The sequence below is a fragment of the Oncorhynchus tshawytscha genome, linkage group LG06 (assembly GCF_018296145.1).
Source record: "Oncorhynchus tshawytscha isolate Ot180627B linkage group LG06, Otsh_v2.0, whole genome shotgun sequence".
Taxonomy (NCBI): Eukaryota; Metazoa; Chordata; class Actinopteri; order Salmoniformes; family Salmonidae; genus Oncorhynchus; species Oncorhynchus tshawytscha.
In genome coordinates, this window is record NC_056434.1 from 13835604 (window position 1) to 13855032 (window position 19429).

The window sequence follows — 19429 nt, forward strand, 5'->3', positions numbered from 1 at the left end:
CGATGATGCTGTGACACACCGCCCCAGACTATGACAGACCCTCCAAATCGATCCCGCTCCAGAGTAAAGGTCTCGGTGTAACGCTCATTCCTTCAACGATAAATGCGAATCCGGCCATCGCCCCTGGTGAGATAAAACCGCAACTCGTCAGTGAAGAGCACTTTTTTTTTGCTAGTCCTGTCTGGTCCAGTGACGGTGGGTTTGTGCCCATAGGCAATGTTTTTGCCAGTGATGTCTGGTGAGGACCTGCCGTACAATAGGCTGAGAGAGTCCAGCCTCTCTCAGCCTATTGCGGACAGTCTGCGCACTGATGGAGGGATTGTGCGTTCCTAGTGTAACTTGGGCAGTTGTTGCCATCCTGTACCTGTCCCGCAGGTGTGATGTTCGGCTGTACCGATCCTGTGCAGGTGTTGTTACACGTGGTCTGCCACTGCGAGGGCAGGCAGCTGTCCATCCTGTCTCCCTGTCGCGCTGTTTTAGGCGTCTCACAGTATGGACATTGCAATTTATTTCCCTGGCCACATCTGCAGTTCTCATGCCTCCTTGCAGCATGCCTAAGGCATGTACAAGCAGATGAGCTATGATCCCGGGCATCTTTCTTTTGGTGTTTTTCAGAGTCAGTAGAAAGGACTCTTTAGTGTCCTACGTTTTCATGACTGTGACCTTAATTGCCTACCGTCTGTAAGCTGTTAGTGTCTTAACGACTGTTCCACAGCTGCATGTTCATTAATTGTTTATGGTTCATTGGACTAGCATGGGAAACAGTGTTTCAACCCTTTACAATGAAGATCTGTGAAGTTATTTGGATTTGAACTAATTATCTTTGAAAGACAGTGTCCTGAAAAGGGGACGCTTCTTTTTTTTCCTGAGTTTATATTATAGAGTAACTGTGTAATACTGAAAGAATGGTTAGACAATTTCTGTGTTCACTTATTTTACATAGTTGCAACTTGAGCGGTATGACTGGCCACGTACAGTATCATTCACCTGTTGCACCCATTTATTTAGTGTCCTGATATATTGTTACAATAAATTCAAAAGGAACGTTCATAACATGCAAAATAGCTACCCTGGTTTGTACGGTTATGAACAATGCATAGATGCTTTTCCGGTTGCATATGTACTTTGCTCAATCAATGTAAACATTGCGCGGTGCTTTCGAGCTGCCTCTGGTACCACTGGCTATAAATACATGTTTAACTACATTTTTATTGGTATTTCATGAATGAGTCATGTCTCACCCGTGCAAATTCCTCTAATGCCGTCGGGTGATCTGATAGGCTACTGTTCCTACAGAGGTGTGTCTGTCTGGAAATTTGGTACATTCATTCACAGCGGAGTTCATGTTTTTAAGACCTTTTTCTTTTCAGCACCTTTGTAAATTGCAGGATGTCTGTCGACAATGTTTATGGCCGCGTAGAGCAGTATAGGAACGCATGATAAACATTCATTATTTCGCTTCTGACATTTTTTTCATCCAACACTCGCAATTCGACTCCCATTACTTTATAGGTTATCCAATCTCTTTACAGATTAAGTCAGAAGCTGATTCATATCGATAATCAAGAGGTCGCTTCGCCAACGAGTTGACTTCGTCAGGTGCATAGCCTACAGCTCAGTTCAGTAGGCGAGCCAACGAAGAACTGCGAGAAAACAGAACCACCCACAGAAGATTTATAGAGGTAATAAAACATTATGTATTGGCATTTTACCTGTTATCCGTATACATTTATAATTACAGAAGTAACTGTATCGGTCGTTGTCTCTGACAGCAGTACCATAATGTGGCCTAAGACAATTTCCCTTGTGTCAAATGATATATTTGCATAGTAGCTACACCTGTGCCTCAAGCATAACGATGGCATCAATTCGTCCATTGATGGTTTCACAAGCCTGCTGTATACAGACATGGATGTCTCTGGCTTATCTGAATGAAGATGTTATCTTATAAACGTTGCACTTTGAGTTAGAGCTTTATTCTTCTTTTTTGAATAATGTAGCACACCTAGGCTTAAACCTGTTTTAATGCAGAATATTTGCACTGACAAACCATTTAGCCTACATACATAGCCGACAAAACACATTCAAAATAAACTAGCACATGACTGAAATAAATTCAACTAGGCTAATATATCCAGTTAACACCATTGTGTATTAAAAATCCCTTTTTGTTAATTATATATTATAGGCTAATAGGCAACATGCGTTTCTCCAAGTGTCATGACATTGCTGAGATCCGATCTAGAAGATGTTCAACGTATAACTCAAATGTGTTGATAATGGATTCGACATTCCACAACATCACATTATAGCCCTACTATACTTGTCCAGTAACCATGGTTTCCTGCAAATGACTGAAACATTTGATATAGCGTCCTCCACTTCCTCCTTCTACCTTTTCTTGACTCATCCACCCGTCTGCCTGCTGCCCACATGATGAATGCTCCACAGATGGCGAAGGCAGACCAGCGCTTTGGGCAGAGAGATGGCTCCGACCAGAACTTTGACTACATGTTCAAGCTCCTCATCATTGGAAACAGCAGCGTGGGAAAAACCAGCTTTCTGTTCCGCTACGCAGACGACTCGTTCAGCAACTCTTTCGTCAGCACAGTGGGCATAGACTTCAAAGTCAAGACTGTCTACAGGAATGACAAGAGGGTTAAGCTCCAGATATGGGTGAGTTGTAGACCGTTTTCTCTAGTCAATTCAAACTGAATCTATTATCACCTTGTGGATTTTGAAGCTATTATGTTTCTATTGTGTTCTATTCTATATCTATGTCACCATAAATGTGCCATGTGATGCAGCTGAAGTTTTTGTCACCTGTTTTCAGTCAGTCTGAGCTTGATCAGACCTAACATAAGATGAGGATCATATTTCATTCAATTAGGCCTATATGGTCATTCTGCAGTTAGTTATACATGCTAAAAGTCCACTGCTCAAGATACAGGGCTTGAGTGCACTGTGCATAAGGATTATAATAATTACGCACAAGTAGACTAAATACAGGATAGATAATCATGTTATTATGTGCATAATGATTATTATGTTCAGTCTCTTCTGGGTTATGCTTTGTTGATCCATTTAGTATTTGTTTCTGGCTTGAGCTCCACATTCACAATTGCACCCAATCCTTGTAACTACAGCCAGGACGATGTCATGACTGTATTGTAGATAAATTACACACACACACACACACACACACACAGTATTTCCCCTGCAGGCCTAGGGAGACAGAAGCTTCTGGTGAGCTTGCATCATTGAATAATGATTGTTGTCATGGCAGCAGCTCTTCACATTACTCCCCAACAGCAAGATTCTGTGAGGTAATTGAGTGAGGGGTAAGGGGTAAGAACCCACAGAGGGTATACAGGGGGTGGTGGGGGTGTGGGGAGGAGCTATGCAGACTCGACTGCAAGAGTAAATTGCAATTTGTGATAAACCGAGAGTGGTAATCAGTGCAGATTGAGCCCGTCTTCAATGCCAGACTGGAGGTGTAAAAATAGAATGCGGTGTGGTCCCTCTCAAAACAGCTGCGGCGCGATTGATGTTGGCAGCAGCAGCGACAATCTTTAAAAGACATACAGTAATGTCATCACTGGCTCTGTGAGAGCAGACAGCAAGCTCCACTACAGCAAACTCTAAGCACAGTTAGGGTTGCTGCCTAGCCTATTTACCCAGTGCTTCTCTAGAACCAGTGGTGTAGAATGCAGATCTGGGTTCAAATCATTTAAAATAGTTCATCTGTGCGGGATTGAGCATGCCTGGTTGGACCAATAGAATAGTAAAAAAAAAATGCAAGCCCCGCCCATCTGGCACTTCAGGCAGGCTAAAGCAAATGATCAAAGTTGGTTGAGAGAATGCCAAGAGTGTGCAAAGCTTTGTTTAACACTTTTTGGACACTACATGATTCCATATGTGTTATTTAATCGTTTTATTCTACAATGTAGAAAATAGTACAAATAAAGAAAAACCCTTGAATGAGTAGGTGTGTCCAAACTTATGACTGGTACTGTACATATACACACAGCAACAGCACAGCCTCCATTGTAAAACAATTCTTAAAGGCTCAGTGCAGTCAAAAACGTGTTTTTTAAATATATTTCCAAACTATGAGGTTAAAACAACACTGTGAAAATGATGATGATGCCCTTTTAGTGTAGGAGCTGTTTGAAAAGACCACTTAATATTTATTTCTAGCTAGCCATTTCACACCGGGTACACTAGCAAAATTCTTGCTTGAGAAATTGCTTTTGCTAAGAAGCTATTTTTGTTTATTGTTTTCAATTAAATGGTCAAAAATCACAGTAAGGTACGTCATTCTTATCCAAAAAGGATTTGATATTGAGATAAAAACGGCTGCATTGGTCCTTTTAAAGTTTAAACTGCTTAAAAAAAATGCTTAAAGGTGAAATATGCAGAAATCACTCCACAATTTCAGGGTAGCTAAAATTCTAATAGTTCACATAATTTATGTGACAAAACAAGTACTCAAGACTGTATAGAATCAATGTACCATAAAAACCGCTGTGAAATATATTTTCAATAACCCAAAATATTTGAAGCTGATGTACAAAACTGAAAGTAAAAGACGCTAATACGAAAGAACGGGAACCATAGAAATTGTGCACATAGAACAGGTCTACTGTGTCTTAGACTTGCTTTCAATGAGAATGACAGATCTATAACTCACATCTATGTGAATTTGATCAAGTTGCCCAAAAAGTTACATATTGTAGCTTTAAACACTAAGAAAAAATCTTAATTTCATGCGAATTTCCAATGTAGATATGGTCCTGCGTATGACCGCTAGGGGGCGATGCAGTTCAATCTACCGCAGTCATGGCAACCAGATGGCGCTCACCTTACTGCTGTCTCCCACTCACTCAGCAACGATGGTAATTAATGCAGTTTTCAGGTTCTCTGCTGTGTGCCTCTCCTCCATGTTCTCAGTGGTCAGTACATGGGACTTCATATCCCACTTCCCATCGATGGGAAGTTGTTGCGGTGATGTATGATTGCGTGTTCATACACACCCAACAATTTGTGTTTAACGCCACATATGGGGTGTTTGAGAGCTTTCGCTTTGTACATATTGAGCAATCATTGTACAATATGTCCATCCGGGCCATCACGGTTTTCCGACATGGCATCGTGTAGATATGCCATCAGGGCATTGAAGCCGACATCCACTACCATTGACAATGGCTGCATATAAACTGCAATCATTTCTGTAATCAGCGCTGTGATTTTCTCACTCCGTCCCTTTATCGCACTGCTTTCGTCTGTTCGGGGCATACGCTGCTGCTAGCAATGGTTTGACTCGTGGTGCCTCCCTTTCAGATGGTTAAACATTGCACCTGTACTGCCACTGTAGCTCACTTCCACCTCGCAAAGTTTGCATTTCACCACCTTTTCATTTAACTTCTCAAAGTGTTGCCAAACAGGACTTCGCTGCTATCTCACTCTGCCATTTGTCCAACTGTTAACGACAATGACGCTTTATATCCATGGCAAATAACGTTACAGCATTGTTGCGTTGGGTATTTGTTGAATTAAAATGTTTACATTCATCATGATGATCGGGACCTGTTAGGGATAGCTTTGTGATAACGGCACTGTTATTAAAAAAATTAATTAAATTAAGAAACGTTTTTCAGTTTGTTAACGTTTAGAAGAAAAACAAAACTATCACAATTTATTTTAAACGTTCACACCCCTTGCCTCCATATAACTAATTTCATAATAATAATAATGTAGTGTTCTTTACTTGAACACAATCAGTCCTGGGTTCAAATAGTATTCCAAATAGTCCAACCACTATCACAGTACCAGCAAAAATTTTGGACATACCTACTCATTCCAGGGTTTTTCTTAATTTTTACTATTTTCTACACTGTACAATAATAGTGAAAACATCAAAACTATGAAATAACATGTATGGAATCATGTAGTAACCAATAAAGTGTTAAACAAATCAAAAATATATTTGAGACTCTTCAAAGTAGCCATCCTTTACCTTGATGACGGCTTTGGGACATGTCTCTGAATGTCCTTGAGTGGCCCAGCCAGAGCCCGAACCCATCTAACATCTCTGGAGAGACCTGAAAATAGCTGTACAACGAAGCTCCCCAAATAACCTGACAGAGCTTGAGAGGATCTGCAGAGAGGAATGGGAGAAACTCGCAAAATACAGGTGTGCCAAGCTTGTAGTCATACCCAAGAAGACTTGAGGCTGTAAAGTACTGAGTAAAGGGTCTGAATACTTATTTAAATGGGATATTTCATTTTTTATATTTTTTTAATGAATTTGCTCAATTTTTTTTTTTAATGTTTAAAAAAAAGTTTTTGCATTGTCATTATGGGGTATTGTGTGTAGATTTAATGAGATGTTTTTTTTCATCCATTTTAGAGTAAGGCTGTAATGTAACAATGTGGAAAGAGTCAAGGGGTCTGAATACTTTCTGAATGCATTCAACCCAAGCATCCGACAATGGTACTTGAAACAAGCAGCGGAAAATCCTGTCAAATATCACTTGGCAGACCACCTGGCATTTACACTCAAATACGCAAACAAAAGCACCTGTTTTGGTCTGTGTATTTGATATAAGTCAAATACACAGAAAAGCATTTCAAATACCAGATACTGAAATACATATGTATTTGAACCCTGTTCTGCACATAATTTAACTTGGTCGTCCCGCTCCGACCCCAGGGGTCCACCGACCCGCAGAGCTCCGACATGACACACCCCACTCAGCTGCAGAACCGTAGTGAAACATTTATTATTGGCTTTGTGTGGACTATGCCAGGGCCAGAGTGACATTCCACAGGACGCTGGACCCCCAGGGCCAGAGTGACATTCCACAGGACGCTGGACCCCCAGGGCCAGAGTGACATTCCACAGGACGCTGGACCCCCAGGGCCAGAGTGACATTCCACAGGACGCTGGACCCCCAGGGCCAGAGTGACATTCCACAGGACGCTGGACCCCCAGGGCCAGAGTGACATTCCACAGGACGCTGGACCCCCAGGGCCAGAGTGACATTCCACAGGACGCTGGACCCCCAGGGCCAGAGTGACATTCCACAGGACGCTGGACCCCCAGGGCCAGAGTGACATTCCACAGGACGCTGGACCCCCAGGGCCAGAGTGACATTCCACAGGACGCTGGACCCCCAGGGCCAGAGTGACATTGGACCCCCAGGGCCAGTGACATTCCACAGGACGCTGGACCCCCAGGGCCAGAGTGACATTCCACAGGACGCTGGACCCCCAGGGCCAGAGTGACATTCCACAGGACGCTGGACCCCCAGGGCCAGAGTGACATTCCACAGGACGCTGGACCCCCAGGGCCAGAGTGACATTCCACAGGACGCTGGACCCCCAGGGCCAGAGTGACATTCCACAGGACGCTGGACCCCCAGGGCCAGAGTGACATTCCACAGGACGCTGGACCCCCAGGGCCAGAGTGACATTCCACAGGACGCTGGACCCCCAGGGCCAGAGTGACATTCCACAGGACGCTGGACCCCCAGGGCCAGAGTGACATTCCACAGGACGCTGGACCCCCAGGGCCAGAGTGACATTCCACAGGACGCTGGACCCCCAGGGCCAGGGTGACATTCCACAGGACGCTGGACCCCCAGGGCCAGGGTGACCCCAGGGCCAGGGCCAGGGTGACATTCCACAGGGCTGGACCCCAGGGCCTGGACCCCCAGGGCCAGGGTGACATTCCACAGGACGCTGGACCCCCAGGGCCAGGGTGACATTCCACAGGACGCTGGACCCCCAGGGCCAGGGTGACATTCCACAGGACGCTGGACCCCCAGGGCCAGGGTGACATTCCACAGGACCCCCAGGGCCAGGGTGCTCCACAGGACGCCCCCAGGGCCAGGGTGACATTCCACAGGACGCTGGACCCCCAGGGCCAGGGTGGGTGACATTCCACAGGACGCTGGACCCCCAGGGCCAGGGTGACATTCCACAGGACGCTAGACCCCCAGGGCCAGTGACATTCCACAGGACGCTAGACCCCCAGGGCCAGAGTGACATTCCACAGGACGCTAGACCCCCAGGGCCAGAGTGACATTCCACAGGACGCTAGACCCCCAGGGCCAGAGTGACATTCCACAGGACGCTAGACCCCCAGGGCCAGAGTGACATTCCACAGGACGCTAGACCCCCAGGGCCAGAGTGACATTCCACAGGACGCTAGACCCCCAGGGCCAGAGTGACATTCCACAGGACTCTAGACCCCCAGGGCCAGAGTGACATTCCACAGGACTCTAGACCCCCAGTGCCAGAGTGACATTCCACAGGACGCTAGACCCCCAGGGCCAGAGTGACATTCCACAGGACTCTAGACCCCCAGGATGGATAGTAGTATTTCAACCCAGGTCTGGTGGAAGGTGGCAACGCATCCGGACAAATTTTTTACTGAAGTGGTATGCGGCCTGCTACATATTGTTTTACTGTCTCCCAGGGATTGAATTGAATTTTGGGGGATAAAATGTACAATGTGGACTCAAGAGGAAGGCACTTAAAAGTATTAATTAAAACACTTGTGTCAAGATGGAAAATGATAGGAGACAAGCGCAGGAATACGAAATAGTTTTTTTTATTTCTCCACCCAAACAAAAGAGCGAGGTGTAAACCTTTAAACAACACACGGGGTAAGACCCGTGTTAAAGGCCAGGCACAAGACAAAGGAGATGATTGTGGACTACAGGAAAAAGAGAACCGAGCACGCCCCCATTCTCATCGACGGGTGCAGTGGAGCAGGTTGAGAGCGTCAAGTTCCTTGGTGTCCACATCAAAAATAAACTAGAATGGTCCAAGCACACCAAGACAGTCGTGAAGAGGGCACGACAAAACCTATTCCCCCTCAGGAGACTGAAAAGATTTGGCATGGGTCCTCAGATCCTCAAAAGGTTCTACAGTTGCACCATCGAGAGCTGGTTGCATCACTGCTTGGTATGGCAACTGCTCGGCCTCCGAAACCGCAAGGCGCTACAGAGGGTAGTGCGAACGGCCCAGTACATCACTGGGGCTACGCTGCCTGCCGTAAACAAGTGCACAATAACGCGTAGCATGGAAGCCGATACAACAGCACAGGTATTCACAAGACCAATGGGCATAGTAACAATAACCGACAAGGACAATGGGGAACAGAAGGCATATATATATATATATATATATATATATATATATATTATATTCTAATCAGGAGGAATGGGAACCAGGTGCATAATGAGACGACAGTCCGGGGCTGGTGGTAATGAATCCAGTTCAGTGACACCTAGAAGGCCGGTGACGTAGACCTCCGGAGCTAGTGAACGGAATGAGCAGCAGTACTGGGGGAATCCGTGACAACTTGTCTCCAAAGTGGTCCTCTGGTAAAAACAAGCACATATAATTATTAAAAGACAAAATTACAAATCCCCATAATATATTCATTTATATTGACATCCTAGAAATCATTCTGCTTAGGAGGCTGATACACCAACAAGTATAGGACGACATTTAGGAAGAAGTATATCTACCCATGCAACCTCAAAATCCATCCATTTTCAGATCTGAACGAGAATTACGTCATTCCTAGTAAAAACACAACGCATCGTTGTTCGTGTTAAACCATTGTGTTTGGTCACGAAGGTGGAGCCTATGTCTATGAATATGAAATCTCCATTAATTAGATCAGGACAAAGTGCTAGGCTTTGTCCTACACATATGCTTGCTTATGTGCATTAATCAAACGAATGGACACAGAGGCAGCAAAGCAGCAACAAATCAGCATTACTGGAAAATTTGCTTTCTATATTTAGACGGGGAAAAACAGCCATTGTTACATTCTGCAATCAAGATCAAACAGTTATGTTAGGAAGAGTCTGAGCTGCCATAAGGACTGACAGATAAGATATTGACACTTCTGAAAGTCACATTGATGGCAATCATGACGTGGAGAGATCAGTGGATCTGTCATTGGTATCAATAGATGGGTGAGTCATTGAGTCTTTTATCAGATTTAGGTTTAGAGTCTTATTACGATTAGGGAGAGGTTGGTGTGGTAGCCTGGTCCTTGTATTTTGTTTGTATGACCATAGGAGTTGACTATATACAGCACTAACAGATCTGGGAACAGATCATTGATATGGATGGCACCCACTGAGTGCACGTGTACACATTCAAACCTGTCCTTTCCTTACAATAAAAAAAAGCTGGGGCACAGATGATGTCAAGTGATCAGAAACCTCAGAGGCCGTATCAAGCGTTTCAGAGTAGGACTGCTTATTTAGGATAAATGCTGCCTTTTAGCTCCCGTTAAAACCTCTTTGGGCTAGGGGGCAGTATTTTGACGTCCCGATGAAAAGCAGCCCAAAGTAAACTGCCTGTTACTCAGGCCCAGAAGCTAGGATATGCATATAATTGGTAGATATGGATAGAAAACACTCTAAAGTTTCTAAAACCGTTAAAAGTATTTCTGTGAGTATAACAGAACTGATATGGCAGGTGAAACCCCGAGGACAAACCATCCCCCCAAAAAAATGTTTTCACCCTACCACTGTTTCCTATGGCTGTCATTTTTATTATGAGGCAAAATCCTCCCAGATTGCAGTTCCTAGGGCATCCACTAGATGTCAACAGTCTTCAGAAAGAGTTTCAGGCTTGTTTTTGGACAAATGAGCTAGAATTTGTAGTTTTTCAAGGTGGCTCCCATTTTGGCTGTAGTGTTTTCATGTGTGTGGATGTGAGCACGTTCTTTGTTGTTTTTCTCCAGTAAAGACAATAACGATTCTCCATCTTTATCGTTTATTTACATATTAGGGTACCTGCGGTTTGATTATAAACATTGTTTGACTTGTTTGGAGAAGTTTATTAGTAACGTTTGGAATTCATTTTGTATGCATTTTGATGGAGGGAAACTGGGTGGATTATTGACTGAAGCGCACCAGCTAAACTGAGTTTTTGGGGATATAGAGAAGGACATTATCGAACAAAAGGACCATTTGTGATGATTCTGGGACATTTTGGAGTGCCAACAGCATTTATTATATCGCTATTTCTGACTTTCGTGGCGTACCTACCTGGTTGAAATATGTTTTACATGCTTTTGTATGCAGGGCGCTGTCCTCAGATAATCACATGGTGTGCTTTTGCCGTAAAGCCTTTTTGAAATCTGACACAGCGGCTGAATTAACAAGACGTTAAGCTTTATTTTGATGTATAGCACTTGTATTTTCATGAGTGTTAAATATTTATATTTCTGTCATTTGAATTTCACACTGCAATTTCATCGGATGTTGTTGAAGTGTGCCGCTAGCGGGACATCTAGCCATAACAGGTTTTAATAAGATTACATATCCAGGTGGGGCTGATCCAGATGCTAAGATGCTTGATACATGCCTTGGGTTCACAGCCCATCACTACAGATCGCCGTTAGCAGCGCGACCAAGTATACTGTGATCTTATTTATTTATTTATTTATTTATTTTACCTTTATTTAACCAGGTAGGCAAGTTGAGAAATAGTTCTCATTTACAATTACGACCTGGCCAAGATAAAGCAAAGCAGTTCGACAGATACAACGACACAGAGTTACACATGGAGTAAAACAAACACAGTCAATAATACAGTATAAACAAGTCTACATACAATGTGAGCAAATGAGGTGAGAAGGGAGGTAAAGGCAAAAAAGGCCATGGTGGCAAAGTAAATACAATATAGCAAGTAAAACACTGGAATGGTAGTTTTGCAATGGAAGAATGTGCAAAGTAGAAATAAAAATAATGGGGTGCAAAGGAGCAAAATAAATAAATAAATTAAAATTAAATACAGTTGGGAAAGAGGTAGTTGTTTGGGCTAAATTATAGGTGGGCTATGTACAGGTGCAGTAATCTGTGAGCTGCTCTGACAGTTGGTGCTTAAAGCTAGTGAGGGAGATAAGTGTTTCCAGTTTCAGAGATTTTTGTAGTTTGTTCCAGTCATTGGCAGCAGAGAACTGGAAGGAGAGGCGGCCAAAGAATTAATTGGTTTTGGGGGTGACTAGAGAGATATACCTGCTGGAGCGTGTGCTACAGGTGGGAGATGCTATGGTGACCAGCGAGCTGAGATAAGGGGGGACTTTACCTAGCAGGGTCTTGTAGATGACATGGAGCCAGTGGGTTTGGAGACGAGTATGAAGCGAGGGCCAGCCAACGAGAGCGTACAGGTCGCAATGGTGGGTAGTATATGGGGCTTTGGTGACAAAACGGATTGCACTGTGATAGACTGCATCCAATTTGTTGAGTAGGGTATTGGAGGCTATTTTGTAAATGACATCGCCAAAGTCGAGGATTGGTAGGATGGTCAGTTTTACAAGGGTATGTTGGGCAGCATGAGTGAAGGATGCTTTGTTGCGAAATAGGAAGCCAATTCTAGATTTAACTTTGGATTGGAGATGTTTGATATGGGTCTGGAAGGAGAGTTTACAGTCTAACCAGACACCTAAGTATTTGTAGTTGTCCACGTATTCTAAGTCAGAGCCGTCCAGAGTAGTGATGTTGGAAAGGCGGGTAGGTGCAGGTAGTGATCGGTTGAAGAGCATGCATTTAGTTTTACTTGTATTTAAGAGCAATTGGAGGCCACGGAAGGAGAGTTGTATGGCATTGAATCTTGCCTGGAGGGTTGTTAACACAGTGTCCAAAGAAGGGCCAGAAGTATACAGAACGGTGTCGTCTGCGTAGAGGTGGATCAGAGACTCACCAGCAGCAAGAGCGACCTCATTGATGTAAACAGAGAAGAGAGTCGGTCCAAGAATTGAACCCTGTGGCACCCCCATAGAGACTGCCAAAGGTCTGGACAGCAGACCCTCCGATTTGACACACTGAACTCTATCAGAGAAGTAGTTGGTGAACCAGGCGAGGCAATCATTTGAGAAACCAAGGCTGTGGAGTCTGCCGATGAGGATGTGGTGATTGACAGAGTCGAAAGCCTTGGCCAGATCAATGAATACGGCTGCACAGTAATGTTTCTTATCGATGGCGGTTAAGATATCGTTTAGGACCTTGAGCGTGGCTGAGGTGCACCCATGACCAGCTCTGAAACCAGATTGCATAGCAGAGAAGGTATGGTGAGATTCGAAATGGTCGGTAATCTGTTTGTTGACTTGGCTTTCAAAGACCTTAGAAAGGCACGGTAGGATAGATATAGGTCTGTAGCAGTTTGGGTCTAGAGTGTCTCCCCCTTTGAAGAGGGGGATGACCGCGGCTGCTTTCCAATCTTTGGGAATCTCAGACGACACGAAAGAGAGGTTGAACAGGCTAGTAATAGGGGTGGCAACAATTTCGGCAGATAATTTTAGAAAGAAAGGGTCCAGATTGTCTAGCCCGGCTGATTTGTAGGGGTCCAGATTTTGCAGCTCTTTCAGAACATCAGCTGAATGGATTTGGGAGAAGGAGAAATGGTGAAGGCTTGGGCGAGTTGCTGTTGGGGGTGCAGTGCTGTTGACCGGGGTAGGAGTAGCCAGGTGGAAAGCATGGCCAGCTGTAGAAAAATGCTTATTGAAATTCTCAATTATGGTGGATTTATCAGTGGTGACAGTGTTTCCTATCTTCAGTGCAGTGGGCAGCTGGGAGGAGGTGTTCTTATTCTCCATGGACTTTACAGTGTCCCAGAACTTTTTTGAGTTAGTGTTGCAGGAAGCAAATTTCTGCTTGAAAAAGCTAGCCTTGGCTTTTCTAACTGCCTGTGTATAATGGTTTCTAGCTTCCCTGAACAGCTGCATATCACTGGGGCTGTTCGATGCTAATGCAGAACGCCATAGGATGTTTTTGTGTTGGTTAAGGGCAGTCAGGTCTGGGGAGAACCAAGGGCTATATCTGTTCCTGGTTCTAAATTTCTTGAATGGGGCATGTTTATTTAAGATGGTTAGGAAGGCATTTAAAAAAATATCCAGGCATCCTCTACTGACGGGATGAGATCAATATCCTTCCAGGATACCCCGGCCAGGTCGATTAGAAAGGCCTGCTTGCTGAAGTGTTTCAGGGAGCGTTTTACAGTGATGAGTGGAGGTCGTTTGACCGCTGACCCATTACAGATGCAGGCAATGAGGCAGTGATCGCTGAGATCTTGGTTGAAGACAGCAGAGGTGTATTTAGAGGGGAAGTTGGTTAGGATGATATCTATGAGGGTGCCCGTGTTTAAGGCTTTGGGAGGTACCTGGTAGGTTCATTGATAATTTGTGTGAGATTGAGGGCATCAAGTTTAGATTGTAGGATGGCTGGGGTGTTAAGCATGTTCCAGTTTAGGTCACCTAGCAGCACGAACTCTGAAGATAGAGGGGGGGCAATCAGTTCACATATGGTGTCCAGAGCACAGCTGGGGGCAGAGGGTGGTCTATAGCAGGCGGCAACGGTGAGAGACTTGTTTTTAGAGAGGTGGATTTTTAAAAGTAGAAGTTCAAATTGTTTGGGTACAGACCTGGATAGTAGGACAGAACTCTGCAGGCTATCTTTGCAGTAGATTGCAACACCGCCCCCTTTGGCAGTTCTATCTTGTCTGAAAATGTTGTAGTTTGGAATTAAAATTTCTGAATTTTTGGTGGTCTTCCTAAGCCAGGATTCAGACACAGCTAGAACATCCGGGTTGGCAGAGTGTGCTAAAGCAGTGAATAGAACAAACTTAGGGAGGAGGCTTCTAATGTTAACATGCATGAAACCAAGGCTATTACTGTTACAGAAGTCGTCAAAAGAGAGCGCCTGGGGAATAGGAGTGGAGCTAGGCACTGCAGGGCCTGGATTCACCTCTAAATTGCCAGAGGAACATAGGAGGAGTAGAATAAGGGTACGGCTAAAAGCTATGAGAATTGGTCGTCTAGAACGTCTGGAACATAGAGTAAAAGGAGGTTTCTGGGGGCGGTAAAATAGCATCAAGGTATAATGTACAGACAAAGGTATGGTAGTATGTGAATACAGTGGAGGTAAACCTAGGTATTGAGTGATGAAGAGAGAGATATTGTCTCTAGAAACATCATTGAAACCAGGAGATGTCATTGCATGTGTGGGTGGTGGAACTAATAGGTTGGATAAGGTATAGTGAGCAGGACTAGAGGCTCTACAGTGAAATAAGCCAATAAACACTAACCAGAACAGCAATGGACAAGACATATTGACATTAAGGAGAGGCATGCTTAGTCGAGTGATCAAAAGGGTCCAGTGAGTGGAGAGGTTGGTTGGGGGTCACGGCGATTTAGACAGCTAGCCAGGCCATCGGTAGCAAGCTAGCATAGGATGGAGGTCTGTTGTTAGCCACCTCTTGCGTTCCGTCAGTAGATTAGTGGGGTTCCATGTGGTAGAGGGGATTAATCCAAATCACACAACAACAACAAAAATAAAAAATATAGTTATAGAGGCCCAAGAAGAAAACATAATAATAATAATAAAAATAAATAAATCTTAAATGATAAGTGGCAAGCCGAGAGCTTGGCCATGCAACTGCTACTGTTCTGATTGCCAATGTGACATTGCAACTTCCACACGTATCACGTGCCATGAGTTGAGGTGAGAAAAGCGTGAGTTTGACAATCCCGGTGGTTATTCTGGCATTTCAAAGATGTAGCGTCTGTGTCTTGGGATTTTCCCAGGCAACAGCTCCTGCGTGGTTATAAGCCTAGATTTGGAAGATTCCAGATAAGGGTATTGGCGTCACTTTCCATCCAAGCCTCTTTTAACCCCCCAACTCCCGTTAACATGTCTTAATGTCCCCCAGTCACAGTCAGTCCCTTTGACAAAGATCTGTCTGCCATAGCAAACCATTCTGTCGATGGCAGTTCCTGTGTCATTGGAAGGTTGACGTTTATTGTCACGAGTTTCTGCTAGATGGGCAAGATGCAAAGTCAAAATGTATGAAAACCAAAATGTGCTTTTTGGTCTTAATTTAAGTTTAGGATTAGGGTTAGCAGTGTGGTTAGGTTTAAAATCAGACGTGATGACTTTGTGGCTGTGCTATCTAGTGACCACTTTGCAGAGCTGCCTCCAGTACATGAGTCTTCTCAATAAATGCCAACCTATAATATTGCCCTGTACCATTGCAGTTTTCAAACATGTTTTTTTACTCTTGTACAGTGGTTCTTTCACACAGCACTGAAAGCTTCTTTATTATCATAAGATGCTATATGAACATTGAACAATATTAATATGCCTTTGTCTCTCCTAGGATACAGCAGGGCAGGAGAGGTACAGGACTATCACCACCGCTTACTACAGAGGAGCTATGGGCTTCATCCTCATGTACGACATCTGCAATGAAGAGTCCTTCAATGCTGTGCAGGACTGGTGGGTCTGCTGACTGAGACACCAGGGCTGTCTCTCAATACTCTCAAATGGCTTCCTTTGCTGCTTTCATTACTCACCACTGGAGAAGACACTGATTGTGTGTGTGTGTGTGTGTGTGTGTGTGTGTTTCAGGGCTACCCAGATAAAAACCTATTCGTGGGATAACGCTCAGGTCATCATGGTGGGCAACAAGTGTGATGTGGGCGAGGAGAGGGTGGTGCCCACAGAGAAGGGGAAGCACTTGGCTGACCAATTAGGTGAGTTAATTGCCTGGATTACCATATTGTCAAGACTGTCCTTCTGCTGAAATTCATGTTATTTCGCCTTATAGCAGTGCTGACCTGCATGGTATTTCTGGCCAGGACAAGATTCCATGTTTGTGAGATTTTAATTGAAACCACACTGAGGAATTGTGGTGGTGAACAAAATGGTGTCTACTCTACTCTATTCTAGTATGAATGAAGAATAAATTGGTAATACACAATAAAGATTTATCCCCTGGGGCTATACAGTGCCCTTATTGGGACAGTGAAGCCATTTGTCTTTTGGCTTTATACTCGAAAGGTTTGGATTTGAAATCAAACAATGACTATGAGGTTAAAGTGCAGACTGTCTGTTTTCATTTGAGGGCATTTTAATTTATATTGCGTGAAACATTTAGAAATTACAACACTTTTTTTTCACATAGACCTCCCCCCATTTTAGGGGACCAAAAGTATTGAGACAAAATCACTTATGTGTATTAAAGTAGTAAAAAAGTTTAGTATTTGGTCCCATATTCCTAGCACACAATGACCTCATTGTGTGCATTTGCTGTTTGTTTTGGTTGTGTTTCAGATTATTTTGTGCCCAATAATGCATTGTGTCATCTTGGAGTCACTTTTATTGTAAATAAGAATATAATATGTTTCTAAACACATCTACATTAATGTGGATGCTTCCATGATAATGGATAGTCCTGAATGAATTGTGAAATATGATGAGTGAGAAAGTTACAGTTGCACCGTTATTTACATTTCATTTCTACTAGGCACAAAATAATCTGAAACACAACCAACACATCCAACATTATTCACTGTCCCAGTAGTTACGGAGGGCACTGTATAAGCAAATCCACATCAGTTCTTCTCTATATGTGTTATTAGCATTACTCTAGTCTTGTCAAGAGTCTACACACGTCATCTCTATAGCTGTACGTCATCTCTATAGCTGTACGTCATCTCTATAGCTGTACGTCATCTCTATAGCTGTACGTCATCTCTATAGCTGTACGTCATCTCTAGCTGTACGTCATCTCTATAGCTGTACGTCATCTCTATAGCTGTACGTCATCTCTATAGCTGTGCGGCATAACGTGCCATGTCTGTGCTTTGCGCCCCATGTTGTGGAGGCAAGCTAATCAGTGCTAGTTGTTTCATGCTGTCTGCTCCGATGTCACCTTTCTGAGACGACCTGTCACTCCTGGAGCTTTGTGTTAGCCTCTTGCTCTCAACTGTTGAACGGTTGGCTGAAGTGTGACCACTGTTGAGGGTATCTTATCGAATCCTGGAGCGTGTTCGTACTTGGTACACAGCATGGTATAACCTGTGTAATATTTAGTATGCCGTGTCCTCACATAGCTCTGGTGTTAGTGTGCATTCCACTACTAACTTATTAACTTATTAGAGGAACGCACACTAACGCCCTGGACCAGAGCTATGTACTCACCATACTGTATGTACTCCTTCTGTCTGTGTGCAGGGTTCGAGTACTACGAGGCCAGCGCCAAGGAGAACATTAATGTCCGCCAGGTGTTTGAACGGCTGGTCGACATCATCTGCGTCAAGATGTCCGAGCGAGTGGACGTGGAGCCGCCCATGGTCCCCGGCGTCAAGACTACCAGACTCACCGACAAGCCCCCCCAGTTACCTCAGAAGTGCACCTGTGCCTGACTCACACTTATAGGGCTGAGCCAAGCCATGCCGAGCCAAGCTATGCCGAGCCGTACTTGGCTGGCCTGGTTACGCTTCTACCATAGTTGCTGGAAGCATGCTGGAAAATACCATTTGAATAGAAACTATCTGAGCCAGCACCGTGCGGCTGGGGTTGGCCCTATAGTATGAATGAGCTACTACTCATTTGGCCCCTCAGTTCTCCACTACGATACTTGCCATTCACATCAAAATCAAATCAAATGTATTTATTCATATATCCCTTCATACATCAGCTGATATCTCAAAGTGCTGTACAGAAACCCAGCCTAAAACCCCAAACAGCAAGCAATGCAGGTGTAGAAGCATAGTGGCTAGGAAAAACTCCCTAGAAAGGCCAAAACCTAGGAAAAAACCTAAAGAGGAACCAGGCTATGAGGGGTGGCCAGTCCTCTTCTGGCTGTGCCGGGTGGAGATTATAACAGAACATGGCCAAGATGTTCAAATGTTCATAAATGACCAGCATGGTCAAATAATAATAATCACAGTAGTTGTCGAGGGTGCAGCAAGTCAGCACCCCAGGAGTAAATGTTAGTTGGCTTGTCATAGCCGAACACTAAGAGTATCTCTACCACTCCTGCTGTCTCTAGAGAGTTGAAAACAGCAGGCCTGGGACAGGTAGCATTCCACTACTGTTCTTTCCCAACTCCCTGTAAAGCTATTACAAGTTCCACAAACCTCTTTCCAAAAAGGTAGCCAACTATACAATGTAATTTATCAAGCTACCAATAACCACTACTACTACCACCAAAAACTACTACCATCAAAAACTACTACCATCAATAACTACCACTACCACCACTACTACGACTATTTACATATGTTTCCCCCCTGTAGCCTTGACCTCCAGCTGGTTCAGAGGTCAGGGAACACTAAGCAGGGTATACAGGTAAGCACAGCATTGCCTCTATCTTCCAAAAAGTGGCTTCACCACCGCACAAAGAAACACAAGACCACATCAGTTCACATTACAAGTTTTACACGGGTTAGGAGACGAGCCTCGATAGCTGCATAGTCTTCAAGTTCAGAATAATTTGGTTTAGTGCTCTTGTTGACCGTCCTTTACAAGCACTAATGCGAAGACAAATTAACCACTGGATACAGACGCCAGTTCAATCTAGTTTTGATTTACATTTGGTTGAGTTG

The 19429-nt window shown here is 44.2% G+C and overlaps 1 protein-coding gene across 1 annotated transcript; it reads left to right on the forward strand.

Annotated features, from left to right (window-relative positions):
* The first annotated feature begins 762 nt into the window (after window positions 1–762).
* LOC112252065 (ras-related protein Rab-3B) lies at window positions 763–18564 on the forward strand. The gene is made up of 5 exons (XM_024422978.2): window positions 763–1682; window positions 2452–2676; window positions 16195–16313; window positions 16446–16570; window positions 18054–18564. The coding sequence occupies exons 2-5, from the start codon at window positions 2452–2454 to the stop codon at window positions 18242–18244; spliced, it is 660 nt and encodes a 219-aa protein (XP_024278746.1). The 5' UTR covers window positions 763–1682; the 3' UTR covers window positions 18245–18564.
* The last annotated feature ends 865 nt before the right edge of the window (window positions 18565–19429 follow it).

What these genes read in the sequence shown, in the direction of transcription:
- LOC112252065 (XM_024422978.2), top strand. Translation starts at nt 2,452, where the DNA reads ATGGCGAAGGCAGACCAGCGCTTTGGGCAGAGAGATGGCTCCGACCAG. An exon ending in TTCAATGCTGTGCAGGACTG is followed by an intron (nt 16,314 to 16,445) that starts GTGGGTCTGCTG and finishes TGTGTGTTTCAG; the next exon opens with GGCTACCCAGATAAAAACCT. An exon ending in GCACTTGGCTGACCAATTAG is followed by an intron (nt 16,571 to 18,053) that starts GTGAGTTAATTG and finishes GTCTGTGTGCAG; the next exon opens with GGTTCGAGTACTACGAGGCC.